The sequence below is a fragment of the Pseudophryne corroboree genome, chromosome 5, assembly GCF_028390025.1.
Source record: "Pseudophryne corroboree isolate aPseCor3 chromosome 5, aPseCor3.hap2, whole genome shotgun sequence".
Taxonomy (NCBI): domain Eukaryota; kingdom Metazoa; phylum Chordata; class Amphibia; order Anura; family Myobatrachidae; genus Pseudophryne; species Pseudophryne corroboree.
The window spans coordinates 650,195,421-650,213,398 of record NC_086448.1 but is presented as its reverse complement, the minus strand read 5'-3'; the positions used below and the strand labels follow the sequence as shown (position 1 = coordinate 650,213,398).

The 17,978-nt window shown below is 47.9% G+C and overlaps 1 protein-coding gene across 1 annotated transcript in view; it reads left to right on the top strand.

Annotated features, from left to right (window-relative positions):
* KLHL14 (kelch like family member 14) overlaps positions 1 to 17,978 on the top strand; it is a 113,779-nt gene that overhangs the window by 24,058 nt on the left and 71,743 nt on the right. Inside the window, exon 3 of the mRNA XM_063923666.1 lies at positions 2,499 to 2,620. Coding sequence (XP_063779736.1) covers positions 2,499 to 2,620 — 122 coding nt within the window. The remainder of the gene's footprint in view (positions 1 to 2,498; positions 2,621 to 17,978) is intronic.

The following is a 17,978-nucleotide window of genomic DNA, read 5'->3' as shown; positions in this document are numbered from 1 at the left end:
TTTACTAAGGAGTGGTCTCCGTCTGGCCACTCTACAATACAGGCCTGATTGGTGCATTGCTGCAGGAGATGGTTGTCCTTCTGGAAGATTCTCCACTCTCAGTAGAGGAATGCTGTAGCTCTGACAGAGTGACCATCGGGTTCATGGTCACCTCCCTGACTAGGGCGCTTCTCCCCGATCACTCAGTTTAGATGGCCAGCCAGCTCTAGGAAGAGTCCTGGTGGTTCCAAACTCTTTCCATTTACAGATGATGGAGGCCACTGTGCTCATTGAGACCTTCAAAGCAGCAGATATTTTTCTGTACCCTTCCCCAGATTTGTGCCTCAAGACAATCCTGTCTCGGAGGTCTACAGACAATTCCTTTGACTTCATGCTTGGTTTGTGCTCAGACATGCACTGTCAAGTGTGGGACCTTATATAGACAGGTGTGTGCCTTTCTAAATCATGTCCAATGAACTGAATTACCACAGGTGGACTCTAATTAAGATGTAGGAACATCTGAAGCATGATCAGTGGAAACAGGATGCACCTGAGCTCAGTTTTGGCAAAGGCTGTGAATACTTATGTACATCTGATTTCTTAGTTTTTTATTTTTAATAAATTTGCAAAAATATCTATAAAAAAAACTTTTTTTTTTTTTCACGTTGTCATTATGGGGTATTGTGTGTAGAATTTTGAGGACATTTTTTTATTTATTCCAGTTTGGAATAAGGCTGTAACATAACAAAATGTGGAAAAAGTGAAGCGATGTGAATACTTTCCGGATGCACTGTACATGAATTCGTACTGCGCATGCTCATAATATAAGCAACTATGATACTGCAGAGATAAATGGGGGATGATTTCATCCACACTTATGGCCGGAGAGGCGGCAGGTGGGTGTGAAGGGGCGTTCTTCTAACATAGGCAAAGTTCAGTCATGGCGTGTTTAGAGCCGCTGAGACATCGGATGACCAGGGCACTGGTAGGGCGTGGCTAGTGCAGAGGGCACAGCTATGCCCTGTTCTTATCTACATCCTGGTACGGTGGCGGCATCACAGGAAGCATGGTTACACAAATGTGTCCCATGTAGACCAGCACAGAAGCATGTATATGCCTGCATATCTATTGTATCTAGGATGGGACAGATGCCAGTACACACTGATGATGATGATGATGACTTGTAGTAGATTAAGGGGCAGATATACTAAGCCTTGGGGAGGGATAAAGTGGAGAAAGATAAAGTACCAGCCAATCAGCTACTACCTGTCATGTTACAGGCTGTGTTTAAACATGACAGCCAGGAACTGATTGGTTGGCAGTTTATCTCTCTCCACTTTATCTCTCTCCAAGGCTTAGTACATGTGCCCCTATGCGACACCACTGCAGAAATGCACTGTTTTCCGGGGACGACCTTTCGATTAACGTTCGACTATTGTATGCCCCAAAAAAGTAAATGAATCAATTAAACAAAACATAAAAATAACCTAGGCACTGTATGTGCCCTCAATAGAATAATAGTAAGATACAATAAGGTGACTCGATATGTAGCCTCTTCAGTAACCGAGGGGGAATCTTAATCTCCATCCACAAATGATTAGTTATAGAGTGGTAACAACAAATGTGGACCCTAGCAGCGCAAACATATTCACTAAATGACCACAGAGTCCTGAACATTGGCGCTTGAAGGCATATTGAGGATCACCAAATGGTTAAACGCAGAGAAATTCCTGCGCTCGGTGGGTGGGTAGTCACACTGTTGTGTAGTTGCCCCTTAGGGAAGATGGAAGAAAAAAATGAAGCAGAAGGATGGAATTAGAGTGACTTTAGCACAGATGAGCAGGTTCCTGCCGCTGGATCAGTGGAAAACACTGGCAGGGCCGCACTCCTGGGAGGCTCTCAGCTACATCACACATTCACCAGTCAGTGTTCTAGCCACTAGTGCACAGGGGGAGAGCCAGTACGGGGATGATCAAAAACCATAATGTAAGAAGTCAAGACACCAGCTATAATGTATAATGAGAAAGAACGTGCAGAGATGTATAGTCTGTCCCGGCAGCTAATTGCCCTAGAATCACATGTATGATCTGAGTGTCATCAGAGCTTTGTCTCCTGTCTCCAAATATAACCTTTATCATTTTTCAAGGTTCTGTAGGTGTAAAACGACTTATAATAACGATCTGACTAATATGATTTTTGATGTGTAACTTTAATGTCTAACCTTATCACAACTGCAGGGCATTTCATGAGTGCTCAGCTGTAAAGAGTGATGATTTATAGGGAGAAAACGAGAAAAAATGCAATTCTGAAAGGAACTTTAAACAAATGGCATATGAGGAGCTTATTTTTCTTTTTACTGGAAAGAGCTTTTCAGTGTTTTATGAGCACTTTCTTACCTGAAACTAATTGTGATATGATTATTGGCAGATGCAAGACCCAATAAAACAGATTACAGCTGGGCACCAGCATGCTTGAAATATGACAAGGTTCATTTTTCTTCTTTTGTGTTTCGGGTGAAGAATTCGATCCAACAAGAGGATGTTGTTATTAGTCGGAGGACTGCCTCCTGGACCAGACAGACTGCCCAGCAACTTGGTTCAGTACTATGATGATGAAAAGAAGACATGGAAAATACTCACAAGTAAGTCAAATGTTGCTTAACCATTTCCAGTTACTGTATAATGTTTTCAACGTATCATGTTCTTCATCATATCCTGTGGTTAATGTGGTTTTATGCATCATATTAATGCATTATATTCTGGACTAGATCCCTGTTATAAGTGCATAAATCAGATATATGGGTTATTATATTATTGTTCCGATTCCAATTAGTCTGCATAGATCCAATCAATGTGTTATACTCCTTAACAGATTCCAGCTGTGTGCAATTTTTTATATTCCTCTTTATGGGTCTGATTGTGAGTTGGACTCAGCGAGGTCCGTGTATGCGTCTCTTTCCGCAGTTGCGCCTGTGACTTTGTGCCAATACCAGTATAAGCCCTCCCTGGTGTACATCAGCGCGCCTGAATGTGTAAAGACTGTACTGCCCCCTTTGTATTTAGACGTAACCTGTTCACTACATAGGGAGATAAGCTCATCTCCAGCGCCGCCGTCAACCCCAATGACGCCACAGTCCTCGTCCGCGGATAGCAACCCGTCCCGGCATATTGCTGGGTTGGGATGGCAGCGTGTAGGGTCAAATGCCTGGTCCCACCCGGTAAGGACCCGTTTCTAATTACCGTGTTGGGCCTGGCATCTGCGATGTTTAAGGGGTATAAAATGCCCATGAGATGGTACATCTCTGTGCGTCAGTCTCTGCCAAGGAATGCCCAATACATTTCCAGTACCTTTTAGACTTCATGTGTCTCAATCTGTCCTGCAACTCTCTGCGCATAGGTCGCATGAACTCTTTGTGTGACGACTGGCAATGAGCCCACTCAGAATCAGGGATAATCGGCATTGCGCCAGCTCGGAATCAGTGACTAAATTCATAGCGCCAGCACAGAATCAGTGATTATTGCCATTGCTCCAGCCCAGAATCTATGACTATAGGCATTGCGCCAGCTCAGAATCAGTGATTATCGGCATTGCTCCAGCTCAGAATCAGTGATTATCGGCATTGCTCCAGCTCAGAATCAGTGGCTTTCGGAATTGCGCCAGCTCAAAATCAGTGACTACTGGCATTGCGCCAGCTCAAAATCAGTGATTATGGACATTGCGCCAGCTCAGCATCAGTGACGATTGGCATTGCTCCAGCTCAGCACCAGTGATTATTGGCATTGCGCCAGCTCAGAATCAGTGACTATTGGCATTGCACCAGCTCAGCATCAGTGACGACTGGCATTGCTCCAGCTCAGCACCAGTGAATATTGGCATTGCGCCAGCTCAGAATCAGTGACTATTGGCATTGCAGCAGCTCAGAATCAGTGACTATCGGCATTGCACCAGCTCGGAATCAGTGACTATCGGCATTGTGCCAGCTCGGAATCAGTGACTATTGGCATTGCAGCAGCTCAGAATCAGTGACTATCGGCATTGCACCAGCTCGGAATCAGTGACTATCGGCATTGCTCCAGTTCAAAATCCGTGATTATTGGCATTGCGCCATCTCAGAATCAGTGACTATCGGCATTGCTCTAGCCCAGAATCAGTGAATATCGGCATTGCGCCAGCTCAGAATCAGTGGCTATTGGCATTGCGCCAGCTCGGAATCAGTGACTATTGGTATTGCTTCAGCCCAGAATCAGTGACTGTCGGCATTGCTCCAGCTCATAATCAATGACTATCTGCATTGTGCCGGCTCAGAATCAGTGACTATCTGCATTGCACCAGCTCAGAATCAGTGACTATCTGCATTGCGCCAGCTCAGAATCAGTGACAGTGACTATCTTCATGCGCCAGCTCGGAATCAGTGACTATCTGCATTGCTCCAGCTCAGAATCAGTGACTATCTGCATTGCTCCAGCTCAGAATCAGTGACTATCGGCCTTGCTCCAGCTCAGAATCAGTGACTATCTGCATTGCACCAGCTCAGAATCAGTGACTATCTGCATTACTCCAGCTCAGAATCAGTGACTATCGGCATTGCGCCAGCTCAGAATCAGTGACTATCGGCATTGCGCCAGCTCGGAATCAGTGACTATCTGCATTGCTCGAGCTCAGAATCAGTGACTATCGGCATTGCGCCAGCTCGGAATCAGTGACTATTGGTATTGCTCCAGCCCAGAATCAGTGACTGTCGGCATTGCTCCAGCTCATACTCAATGACTATCTGCATTGTGCCGGCTCAGAATCAGTGACTATCTGCATTACGCCAGCTCGGAATCAGTGACTATCTGCATTACGCCAGCTCAGAATCAGTGACTATCTGCCTTGCTCCAGCTCAGAATCAGTGACTATCTGCCTTGCTCCAGCTCAGAATCAGTGACTATCTGCCTTGCTCCAGCTCAGAATCAGTGATTATCGGCATTGCTCCAGCCCAGAATCAGTGACTATCGGCATTGCTCCAGCTCAGAATCAGTGACTATCTGCATTGCGCCAGCTTGGAATCAGTGCCTATCTGCCTTGCTCCAGCTCAGAATCCAGCTTGCATACATCTGAAGCATGTGTAACTCTTTTACCATATTTTTTAACTAACCTGTTTACACTGTATTATACAGAACATGAGCAAACGTTGTTTGTTCATTTACTATATCAGATCAGTATTTTACATTCTGGGTTAGATTCCAGGTAATGTTTGCAGCTTTGCAAGTAGCAACATCGTTTTGATCCTTAATCTACATGATTTGCTAATATAACAGGTAATACAGGTAACAGGTAATACAACAGGTAATACAATATTTGCTAATATAAAGGTGTATTGACCCCTGGGGACACACTCGTGTGCAGCCGCCTCCCCAATTCTCCGTGCAACGCTACCCCTCACCTGCTTTTGGCCAGTGGCACTATCTTCCGACTTCTATATGTTATTTGTGTGCACCACAGTGGATTAGAGCTGCAGCCAGTGGTCATTTCAATACTGCCCATAGGCTGCAGCATTAGCATAATGCTTAGCATCCACCTCTGAATCCGTCCATTGGTACCTCGCAATTTCATTAGTTTTTGCTCCAGGTTTATGAATGTCCCCAGTGTGTTCTGAATATCAGGTTTTTGTATATGTTTGTCAAAAATATGTTTTTATTGATGACAGTAATCAGTCTGCACCTGCAGGGCAAGTACCAAGTCTTCGATGGCATTTTAAGGAATTCAACATGTCTTAAACACATAGGGGTTGTTGCAGAGCTAATAATGACTCCCTGCTTCTAACAAGCATTTGTGCTAGTGATAAGCAAAAGCATATCAATGTACTTATTATCTTTTATTATTGTGTTAACTTATAAAGCACCATCATAAAAACACATAGCAGAACATAAAAGCAGATTAAATAAAAATACATGAAATAGTAGGTAAACATGGCCCTGCAGAGAATTCCATGGCCCTGGAAAAAATAAATTTATTCCATTTTGGAATAAGGATGTAACATAACAAAATGTGGAAAAAGTGAAGCGAATACTTTCCGGATGAACTGTAAATATGGGATGGTATCGGGATCCCAGCGTCTGGGATGCCGACAGTCAAAATACAGACAGTGGCATCCTGACGCTCAGGATCCTGACACCTATTAGGGAAGTAAACTCCCCCTAACCCCCAATCCCTCCTTTCCCGTAACCTGACCCTAACTTTTTTTCAAGCTATCTAATTATTTCTAATTTTTTTCAGGCATAATTTTTTCCCTAAGTTCCTGGGCCTATATGTTTTCCTAAAAAATGGGAGTCTTAAGGCTGGTTATCAGGGATTTTGTTTTGCGAGCCTGAGGCACACAAAACAAAATCCCAGATAACTGCTGGAATCAGGGCTAATTGGATAGCCCCAGGGGAGTTAATTACTGCAGCTAATTGGATAAGGGCCTTTTAGTGTTTTATGCAAGAACTGGCAACTTACTTATGACTTGTTTGCTTAGTCCCATTGACTAATGTCGTCAGTCAATAAAAATAAAATTGTGGCAACTGCACTTTACAGTATGTCTCAGCAAACAAAAAACAAAAAAAGTAAATTTCCTACTGCTGAAAGAAATAGCAGTAAAAAGGTATGTTTAGCGGAGTATTCAATTAGTGTCGGATCCTCTCCGACAGTGAGGATCCGACACTTCAGTATTCATTGCAGACCATTTCCGCCCATTTCCCCTCTCATTACGACTGTTCATTTTCGTCCTCTTTTACGGGAGAAAATGAGTGGTTGAAAACGGACCCGTTTTTGACCGCTGCGTCGCCGAAAACACATGGATGAGCAGAGATTCCGCTCATCTATGTGTTTTTTGACATGTCGGAATTTTCGGCAGGTCGGAGAAACGGCACTTAATTTGAATACTGAAATGTCCAAAAGTGCCGATTATCGGCGGAAAGTGCTGTCTTTCCGTTCTGCCAGAAATTCTGACACTAATTGAATACTCCCCTTAGTGTGATTCTAAAATATTTATGAAAATAAAATTTTATTCAAAAATAAGAGCAATATTCAGATTATTTTTCTTGTAGACAGTCTATTGCAGGCCTGGCCAACCTGTGGCTCTCCAGATGTTGTGAAACTACACATCCCTGCATGCCCTGCCACAGTTTTAGCATTCCCTAATAGCAAAACTGTGGCAAAGCATGATGGGACTTGTAGTTTTACAACAGCTGGAGAGCCACAGGTTGGCCAGGACTGGTCTATTGCATACCTCCCAACACGACCCTCTCCAGGAGGGACAGAATGCTCTGCTCCTGGACTTCCCTCTTAATTTATGATTGCCATCAGCTGTGCTGAAACACCTTTCTTATCCAGTAACCTGTTCAAAACAGGTGCTGGCAATCATAAAGTAATAGAAAAGTCCAGAAGTAGAGCATTTTGTCCCTCCTGGAGAGGGTCATGTTGGGAGGTATTCTATTGTACCTTTCATAAGCCCCCTTCCTTTTCCTATATAGCAGTGGTTCTCAAACTCAGTCCTCAGGACCCCACACAGTGCATGTTTTGCAGGTAACCCAGCAGGTGCACAGGTGTATTAATTACTCACAGACACATTTTAAAAGGTCCACAGGTGGAGTTATTATGTCACTTGTGATTCTGTGAGGAGACCTGCAAAACATGCACCGTGTGGGGTCCTGAGGACCGAGTTTGAGAACCTGTGCTATATAGGCATGTGCATGTAGAACTGCGTCCTTTTAAACTCCTTAAATTAAATACAAATAATTGGGGAAGACAGATAACTACACCACAGTATGTGTAATTCTCTGCCATAGAAATTCTTCATCTGCTGACTATGCTCACAAACCCTTCCAGCTCCCCAGGGGTCCATGTAATAGTCATGAGCAGTGTGATGAGGTAATGAACTATCATCGGGACTTCTTAAGAACAAAAGACACTTGTTACCAGACAAGGAATATCCAGATTTTCACTTAGCATAGTAAGGAACCCAAGGGGATTGATGGCAAGAAAATATTAAGATAACAGATAACAGGGATTCTCAACCTTTAAAATGAAAACTTATCTCAGATATCTTAGCATATTATTCTACTGTCAAGTAAGTGAGAACAGGTTTATTTATATAGCCACAAGTTACAGTATATAGGACTTGTTTCATATAATGGTTCAGGGAATTGCGGTTACATAAAATAATTAACATTTTTACTTTCGATGATTGATGTGTGCCAGTCAGCTGTTACCCAGACTGAAACATAGGGTGACATGTACTAAGCAGTGATAAAAGTTGAGAAGTGAGCCAGTGGAGAAGTTGCCCATGTCAACCAATCAGCTACTCTGTATACTTTTATATTATGCAAATTATAAATGTTACAACAATCCTGATTGGTTGTCATGGGCAACTTCTCCACTGGCTCACTTCTCCACTTTTATCACTGCTTTGTACATCTCCCCCATAGTATTGGGTGGAGGGGCATTTCCATGCATAGTGCACAATTACTAGATTAGAGCACACATATTTACAATATGAACTCTAATGCATCCTTGTTTAGCCAGTCTATGGGTGAAATGTCTTGGTGAGAAATAAAGAATAGAAGTTGATCCAATCTTCTTCTAGCTGCCATTTATCTAGCACCAGTGGCGTGCGGTGAGGTCAGTGACTCGTGAGGCACTGCAGCCGTAATGTCCGCCGAGTCCTGCCAACGACACCTACCACCGCGGAACCAATGCCCGCTACTGCCCCTGAGCCAATGCCAACTACCGCCGCCATCCCTGATGCCCGCTACCCCTGCCACTAGTGGCCACCACCCCCGCCAGTGGCTTACAAAATCACCCGCCATCAACTGTCCAGGCCCCCCACCAATAATTTGCATCTCAGTCCAATACCGTCGCTGCCAATGCCCGCAGCCTGCCTGCTCATAAAACTTGTGATGAGCAGGCGGCTAATATATTGTACATTTTTATAAAATACATTTTAGTGTTTGGGACTGGGGAGGGAGTGGGAGGAGGACATGAATGCAAGTTTGTTGTCCAGGGCTTCCATTAACTTAATAGCGCTGTGGGTGCGGCGCTATTAAGTTAATGGAAGTCCTGGACAACAAAATAGGGAGAGGGTGACATCAGGTAGAAGATGACAGCAGTGGGTGAGAGGGAGAGGGTGACAGCAGTGGGTGACAGGGAGAGGGAGACACCAGCAAGAAGGTGACAGGAAGACTGTGACACCAGGGAGAGGGTGATAGCAGTGGGTGACAGAGAGAGGGTGACACCAGCGAGAAAGTGACAGGAAGAGTGTGACGCCAGGGAGAGGGTGACAGCAGCGGGTGATGGAGTGACGTCAGGGAGAGAGTGACAGCAGCTGGTGACAGGGAGTGACGCCAGGGAGAGGGTGACAGCAGCGGGTGACAGGGAGTGACGCCAGGCATAGGGTGACAGCAGCGGGTGACAGGGAGTGACGCCAGGGAGAGGGTGACAGCAGCGGGTGACAAAGAGTGACGCCAGGGAGAGGGTGACAGCAGCGGGTGACAGGGAGTGACGCCAGGGAGAGGGTGACAGCAGCGGGTGACAGGGAGTGACACCAGGGAGAGGGTGACAGCAGCGGGTGACAGGGAGTGACGCCAGGGAGAGGGTGACAGCACTGGGTGACAGGGAGTGATGCCAGGGAAAGGGTAACAGCAATAGCAGTGGGTGAGAGTGTGACAGAAAGAAGTAAAGGGTAATGGGGATAGTCAGTGAACGACATTTATAGTGCTATTTACTTACCTGGACCTGGGCCTAGAACTGCAGCGTGGCTCCTACTTTGTGACGTCGGATCCCCAGTGGCAAAGAGCAGCCTGAAGCCCTGAACAGGAATCCGGGATTGGAGGAAGAGTGAGAGAAGAGGAGAGGAGCGGGGAATGTGGCCCCTCCTCCCCCCTCTGGCCGGACTGCATTCATATGGGAGTCTGGCGAAGTATGCCAGAGAGGGGCAGTGGCGGCGGTGTCACAGGGGGAGTGAGATGGAAGTCGGCTCAAGGTACGCTCTCTGGCTGTGCCCCACGCACAGGGAACTGTCCCTGCATACACTTCCCTGGTCCGGCGGCACCCCCCTCTAGGGGTGCCAGAATATTTTGATATTGGGGGGCATGCAGAAAAACATACATTTTGGCGCTCTCCCCAGTCCCCATCAACAGTGCGGGGTGAGTGCTTACTTCCGATACCTGCGGCAGGGACGTGCAGTCAGGGGAGGCAGTGCCTCCCCTGTCATCATTAATGATTAAAATAATACAAAGAAGATACTTATGACACATATTCTGTGTCATAAGTATCTGCTTTAGCCTTTACTTTATTTTAATCATTTTTACCTTATTTAAAAATCCTTAAAGGACCGGAAGCTGGGGGCGGGGCCAAGCATTGGGCAGTGAAAGCCCATTAAAAAAAGCAGCAAAAGCAGCACTTACTAGAAGTGCCGCTTTGACAGGGGTGTGCTTTCAGCCTATATGAAAGCACGCCCCTGTCACCAACACACTGCTCCCGAGTACCTGCCTACAAGCTCCAGGAGCCAGCTCATCCCCTCCCCACTACTCCTCTCCCGGTGCCTGCTTCACCCGTCTACCCATGCAGCCGCTTCTCCCCGGCGGATGCCGCTGACCCCACCGGCCCTACCTTCCAGCATGCCGCCGATCCCCGCAAGTTGGGAGCCGAGAGGCTGAGCTGAGGCGGGGGCATGGTGAGGGGCGCAGGGCAAAGCCAGAAGCCAGGTGTGCTGAGAGGAGGGAGAGCTGCTGCCGGGATCCTGGAGAGTCATACGCGCTCGCAGGAGGGAGCAAGTAGGAGGCGCTGTCACTGATGTCGCTCCCGGCCAGGGCACAGCGAGGAGTCTCACTCTCTATGTGTCGGGGACAGGCGGCGGGTGGACGCGGCACCGGTATTTACTATTGCAGTAAAGTAAAGTAAGTGCAGGGGCCGAGAGACGGGAAGGTGAGAGACGAGGAGGGGGGGTGGTATGTTATTAGTGCCTGCACTGTCTGGAAGGGCGGGGGGGGGGGGGCTGCTGGTGAGAGTGATAATAGTGCCTGCACTGTCTGGAAGAGGATGGGGGGGTGCTGCCGGTGAGAGTGACAATGGTGCCTGCACTGTCTGGAAGGGGATGGGGGGGTGCTGCTGGTGAGAGTGATAATAGTGCCTGCACTGTCTGGAAGGGGATTGGGGGTGCTGCTGGTGAGAGTGACAATGGTGCCTGCACTGTCTGGAAGGGGATGGGGGGGTGCTGCTGGTGAGAGTGATCATAGTGCCTGCACTGTCTGGAAGGGGATGGGGGGGGGGTGCTGCTGGTGAGAGTGATAATAGTTCCTGCACTGTCTGGAGGGGGTGGGTGAGGGTGATCTTGGTATCTTTGCTTTCCATGGAGGGGTGGGGGTGTTGCTGGTGTGCGTGGGTGGGTGGGTGTGTGTTCTTGGTGCCTGTGAGGCCACACCATCATTGCAAGATCATAACCTCTTTTCCGGGAGCACGCGTATCTTCAGCGCATGCAGGGACAGCGGCGGTAGCGGGCATCGGTGGGACATTATGACTGCAGTGCCTCACCAGTCACTGACCTCACCGCACGCCACTGACCTGCGGTGACTTGACCTTTAAACAGTCTGCAGCGTGCTATACTGTGCGCTGTCAAAACCGGCTCTTCATTGATGCATTACTGGGAGGAGGCGTGGCCATGCTGAGCCTGCTGGAACATCCCCGCCTTCTCCCAGTAATACATCAGTGAAGAAGAGCTGGCTTGGACAGCTCACAGCATAGCACGCTGCGGCTGTGCGGCAGCAGACTGTTTAAATGTCAGGTCACTGTGGGTATTGGAAGTAAGCGCTCCCCCACTGGCACCTCTGTCATATTTGGGGGAGAAAGCACGCTGCCCTCTTGCTAACCCCCCGTTCCGACGCCACTGCCTCTACCGAGTTTGCCACTGTGCAGGGGGACAGGCTGCAGGATGGACTGGGGGTCGGGCGGATGGGAACAGCCACATATTTACTAGATGACAGGGGGGTATGTTCCTTGGTGCCCCCCTCCCCGAGTCGACCACTGACCAATCAGCAACCTGAGTAAGTGACAGGGGCGTGCTTTCATATGGGCTAAAAGCACGCCCCTGTCAAAGCGACACTTGTACTAGGTGCCGCTTACAGAGCTTTTTTCAATGGTTTTTTTCTGCGCAATGCTTGACCACGCCCCCCGCTTCCGGCACTTTCTCACTAACAGCGGGAGGCACCAAGAGCGGTGCCTCCGAAACCCTTTTAAAACTGTTTTTAGAAAGATAATAATGATTAAAATAATATAAAGTCTAAAGAAGATACTTATGACACAGAATATGTGTCATACTGTAAGTATCTTCTGTGTATTATTTCAATCATAAATGACAGGGGAGGCACTGCCTCCCCGGCCTCCCCTGGCTGCACGTCCCTGTCTAGCACTGTCTATGAAAATGACATAAACTTTTTGATTGTTTTAAGTAGCTTCCTGGCTGTATCTCTCTATAAGGCTTGATACTGTTAGGGTCTCCTGCCCTGTGCTGCCACGTCGTCATGGCAACCGGGAGACAAGTGCTAGCGGAGTAACCTGAGCGCAGCTGATACTCCGGTTCGGGTCTTTTGCTGTGCAGTGGTTATAGGCTCTGTGCACGGCAGGGGATCCGGTGCTGGTTTTTGTGCTCACAGTCTGTGAGGTCTGAGTGGGGCGTGGACAGCACCTGCTTTATAAGGCCTCTTCTCATTTTAAGCAGATGCTGCTGAATCTTTGTTGGTTAGTCAGTTCCTGAAAGTTAGCCAGTACTGTGTAGCTTTGTATTTGTTTGTTGCTTACTGCAAATAGGCCTGGGGATTTGGTATTACACTCTGCCAATCCAGACCTAGCAGTAAGACTGGAGTCAGTCGTTTAGCTTGCTGGGGTTCTGTTACTACTCTGTGAACTTAGCAAGTTTGCGGCTGTATTCTAAGACTTGCCTGTCTAATCCTGTCTCACTGTGCTAGGTGTCAGGGGTCAGTTTAGTGGCAGTAAGCTGAACCTGTGCACTGCAAGTGAGAATTAGGATTGTGGAGACTCTCCTTGTGTCTATCATTCCATCTCTGACCAAGGAGTTTACTGCCACACCCGTTGGTAACCCTTTAGGGTTTTGCTGTTGCCCTTAGCAACAGCATTTCGGGTTCTCTACGTATTAAAACACAACATCTTGCTTTTCCCATCTGAGCATTTCTAATACAAGGGAGATACTCAGTTCCTTAGCCTCTGGGCTTCTCTGTTCACTTTGTGTGTATTTTGTTACCCTATCACCTTCTGTGTACGTTATGTCATATTCCCCAGTCTGTCTGTGAGTCCATTTGTTTTGCATACCTATCCGTTCAGACACCAGTACATTCCTGCAGGCACTGGTGTGCATAACATATTCAGCAGCCTAATACTCCTGTTGAAATTTTGTGGGAATATGGAGCATACCCCTCAAAATACGTTGCAACAGGTGGTCGATCAGGTGCAGGTCCTGACTCGACAATTTAATGATTTGTCCATTAAAATGCACACCTCCCAGGCTGCTGGCGGAGCTCCCGCAGCAGCAGCACCTGCAGGGGTTAAGGAGCCGAAAGTAAATCTCCCGGATCGTTTTTCTGGAGATCGCTCGCAGTTCTTTTGTTTCAAGGAGAGCTGCAAGCTATACTTCCGGCTTAGGCCTCAGTCTTCTGGGTCGGAGATTCAGCGGGTGGGCATAGTGATTTCCTTGCTACAAGGAGACCCACAGGTCTGGGCATATGGGTTGCAGCCTGACTGTCCGTCGCTTAAAAGTGTTGATGCTTTTTTTACGGCACTGGGCATGTTATATGATGACCCTGACAAGACGGCCTCAGCCGAGGCTCAGATTTCGATCCTTAAGCAAGGGCGAAGGCCAGTTGAGGTTTACTGTACGGAGTTTCGGAGGTTGGCCCATGATACCCAGTGGAATGACCCAGCCCTGAGACACCAGTACCGAAGAGGTCTTTCTAACCAGATAAAGGACCAACTGGTACAATATCCCTTGCCTGATAGCTTGGATCAGCTCATGCAGTTATCCATCCGGGTGGATAGACGGCTGAGAGAGCTTATGCTTGAAAGGGAGACTGAGATTTCCTTCCTTCCCAAGGGAACCTCAGACTCTGAGGAATTTTCCGAGGAGCCTATGCAGATTGGGGCTACCCGCCTCTCCTCGCGTGAGAAGACGCGGAGGAGACAGCAGGGGTTGTGTTTGTACTGTGGGAATAAAGGTCATGTGGTAGTATCATGCCCAGAAAAGCCGGAAAACTTCAGGGCCTGAGGGTGATGGGAAATATCCTGTCAGGCCAGAAGTCAGAATTTCCCAAGAAGACTTTTATCATTCCGGTGACCTTGAAGATCCTCGGTCAAACTGTCAAGACTGAGGCCTTTGTGGACAGTGGGGCCGACGGGGTTTTTATGGACCGCCAATTCGCCCTGAAACACTCTGTTCTCTTAGTACCCTTGGCATCGGAAATTGAGATTTGTGGGTTAAACGGGGAACCATTATCCCAAGGTAAAATTACCTCTTGCACTAGCCAGATTTCTTTGTTTATTGGAGCCACACACTCTGAAAAATTGTCCTTTTATGTGACTGTCTGTACTTTTGCCCCATTGGTGTTGGGGTTACCCTGGTTAAGGGCCCATAATCCTCAATTTGACTGGGTCTCTGGGGAGATTCTTAGTTGGGGTACTGATTGTTTCAGGAGTTGCTTGAGCCTTCCAGTCAGGCTCTCGCAGCTAAGTTTGCCAGGATTGCCAGGGTGTTATGCAGATTTTGCGGACGTGTTCTCCAAAAAAGTTGCAGAGGTACTACCTCCCCATCGCCCCTATGACTGTGCCATTGATTTGTTGCCAAATGCTAAGCTTCCCAAGAGCAGGTTGTACTCCCTGTCACGTCCTGAGACTCAGGCTATGGCAGAGTACATTCAGGAGAACTTGGCTAAGGGATTTATCAGACCTTCACAGTCTCCAGTTGGGTCGGGGTTCTTCTTCGTGGGTAAAAAGGACGGTTCGTTGCGACCCTGCATCGACTTCAGGGAATTGAACCGTATCACGATTAAAAACTCATACCCACTGCCTCTCATTTCGGTCTTGTTTGACCAGCTTCGTACTGCCACCATTTTTTCTAAGATTGACCTACGCGGTGCGTACAATCTAATCCAAATAAGAGAGGGGGATGAATGGAAGACTGCCTTTAATACCCACTCAGGGCATTATGAATATTTGGTGATGCCTTTTGGGCTCTGTAATGCCCCGGCAGTCTTCCAGGATTTCATGAATGATGTGCTCAGGGAATATTTGGATAGATTCTTAGTTGTATACTTAGATGACATCCTAATCTTCTCCCATTCCCTGGAGAAACATCGGAAGCATGTACGCTTAGTCCTCCAGAAACTCAGAGACCACCGGCTTGGGGCGAAGCTGGAGAAGTGCGAATTTGAAGTTCAGCAAATCGCATTTCTAGGATATATTATCTCCCCAGAAGGTTTCCAAATGGAGGGTTCCAAGGTACAGGCAGTCCTGGATTGGGTGCAGCCCACTAGTTTGAAGGCGCTTCAGCGTTTCCTGGGCTTTGCGAATTTTTATAGACGATTTATCGCTGGATTTTCGTCTATAGTGGCACCCTTGGTGGCACTCACTAAGAAAGGGGCGGATGTTGCTCACTGGTCTTGTGAGGCTAAAGCGGCTTTTGCCCGTCTCAAAAGGGCATTTGTTTCGGCCAAGGTGCTGCGACACCCAGATCCAGAGCGTCCTTTTGTGGTGGAGGTGGATGCCTCTGAGATGGGTATTGGGGCAGTGCTTTCTCAGATGGGAGTGTCTGATAATCGCCTTCATCCCTGTGCTTACTTTTCCCGTAAATTTTCGCCTGCCGAGATGAATTATGACGTGGGTAACCGGGAATTGTTGGCTATTAAGGATGCACTCGAGGAGTGGAGACACTGGCTTGAGGGGGCTAAGTTTGTGGTCTCAATTCTCACTGACCATAAGAATCTGGCATATTTAGAGTCAGCGAAGCGTCTCAATGCCAGGCAGGCACGATGGGCTTTGTTTTTTGCTCGCTTTAATTTTTTGATAACATATCGCCCTGGGTCAAAAAACATCAAGGCTGATGCGCTCTCGCGGAGTTTTGCTCCAATCCAGGAGACCACCGAGGAGCCGTTGCCCATTGTTTCCCCATCATGTATTAAAGTGGGCATTACCCAGGACCTCTTATCATTAGTCCTTAGAGCACAGGAGCAGGCTCCTCCAGACCTTCCGGTAGGTCTTTTGTTTGTGCCTCCTAGGTTAAGACAGCGAGTGTTCCTGGAATTCCATGCCAAGAAGTCGGCAGGTCACCCGGGTATTGCCAGAACTCGGGAGTTGCTATCTAGGGCGGTGTGGTGGCCCTCGGTGGCTAAGGATGTGGATCAGTGGGTTCGGGCATGTGACATCTGTGCCCGAAATAAGACTCCTAGAGGGGTTCCTGTTGGCCCATTACATCCACTCTCTATCCCATCTAAGCCATGGACCCACATTTCAATGGATTTTGTGGTGGACTTGCCCAAATCCTCGGGGATGACAGCCATCTGGGTTGTCGTTGACAGGTTTTCGAAGATGGCGCACTTCGTTCCACTGGTTGGGCTGCCATCGGCCAGACGCCTGTCTGAATTATTTATGCTGCATGTTGTGCGTCTCCACGGGTTGCCACTTGATGTGGTCTCTGACCGCGGATCCCAGTTTGTGGCCAAATTCTGGAGGGCATTTTGTTCCGATCTCCAGATTTCTGTCAGCTTGTCGTCAGGCTACCATCCGCAGTCTAATGGGCAGACTGAAAGGGTGAACCAGTCCTTGGAGCAGTTCCTCAGGTGTTATGTCTCCAAGTGTCAGACTGACTGGGTTGCTCATCTGTCCATGGCGGAGTTTGCCTATAACAACGCGGCTCACTCTGCTACAGGGATCTCTCCCTTCCTTTGTGTGTATGGGCATCATCCTAAGGCCAATTCTTTTGACCCCCTGGACTCCACGCCTGGTGGTTCCTCTGTGGTTTCGGTCCTTAGAGGTATTTGGCGGAAAGTGAAGAAAGCCCTTGTGTCTGTGTCATTAGTGACCAAAAGGGTTTTTGATAAGCGGAAAAGACCCTGCAGCTTCAAATTAGGAGACTTCGTCTGGTTGTCTACCAAGAATTTGAAGTTGAGACAGCCATCTCATAAGTTAGGCCCCCGGTTCATCGGCCCTTATAAGATCACCAGGGTTATCAATCCGGTGGCATTTCAGTTAGATCTGCCCCGTTCTTTGGGTATCAATAAAACATTTCATTGTTCCCTTTTAAAACGGGCGATTAGCAATCCTTCTTCCAGTGGAAGACCTTCCCCTCTTCTGATACGTGGCCAGAGGGAGTTTGTTGTTGAAAGGATTCTTGACTCCAAGGTGGTTCGGGGTCGGCTGTCATTTTTGGTGCACTGGAAGGGGTATGGCCCGGAGGAGCGGTCGTGGGTGCGCAGTTGTGATCTTCATGCCCCCAGACTGATACGCTCTTTCTTCTCGCAGTTCCCCGATAAACCCGGTGGTAGGGGTTCTTTGACCCCTCGTCAGAGGGGGGGTACTGTTAGGGTCTCCTGCCCTGTGCTGCCACGTCGTCATGGCAACCGGGAGACAAGTGCTAGCGGAGCAACCTGAGCGCAGCTGATACTCCGGTTCGGGTCTTTTGCTGTGCAGTGGTTATAGGCTCTGTGCACGGCAGGGGATCCGGTGCTGGTTTTTGTGCTCACAGTCTGTGAGGTCTGAGTGGGGCGTGGACAGCACCTGCTTTATAAGGCCTCTTCTCAGTTTAAGCAGATGCTGCTGAATCTTTGTTGGTTAGTCAGTTCCTGAAAGTTAGCCAGTACTGTGTAGCTTTGTATTTGTTTGTTGCTTACTGCAAATAGGCCTGGGGATTTGGTATTACACTCTGCCAATCCAGACCTAGCAGTAAGACTGGAGTCAGTCGTTTAGCTTGCTGGGGTTCT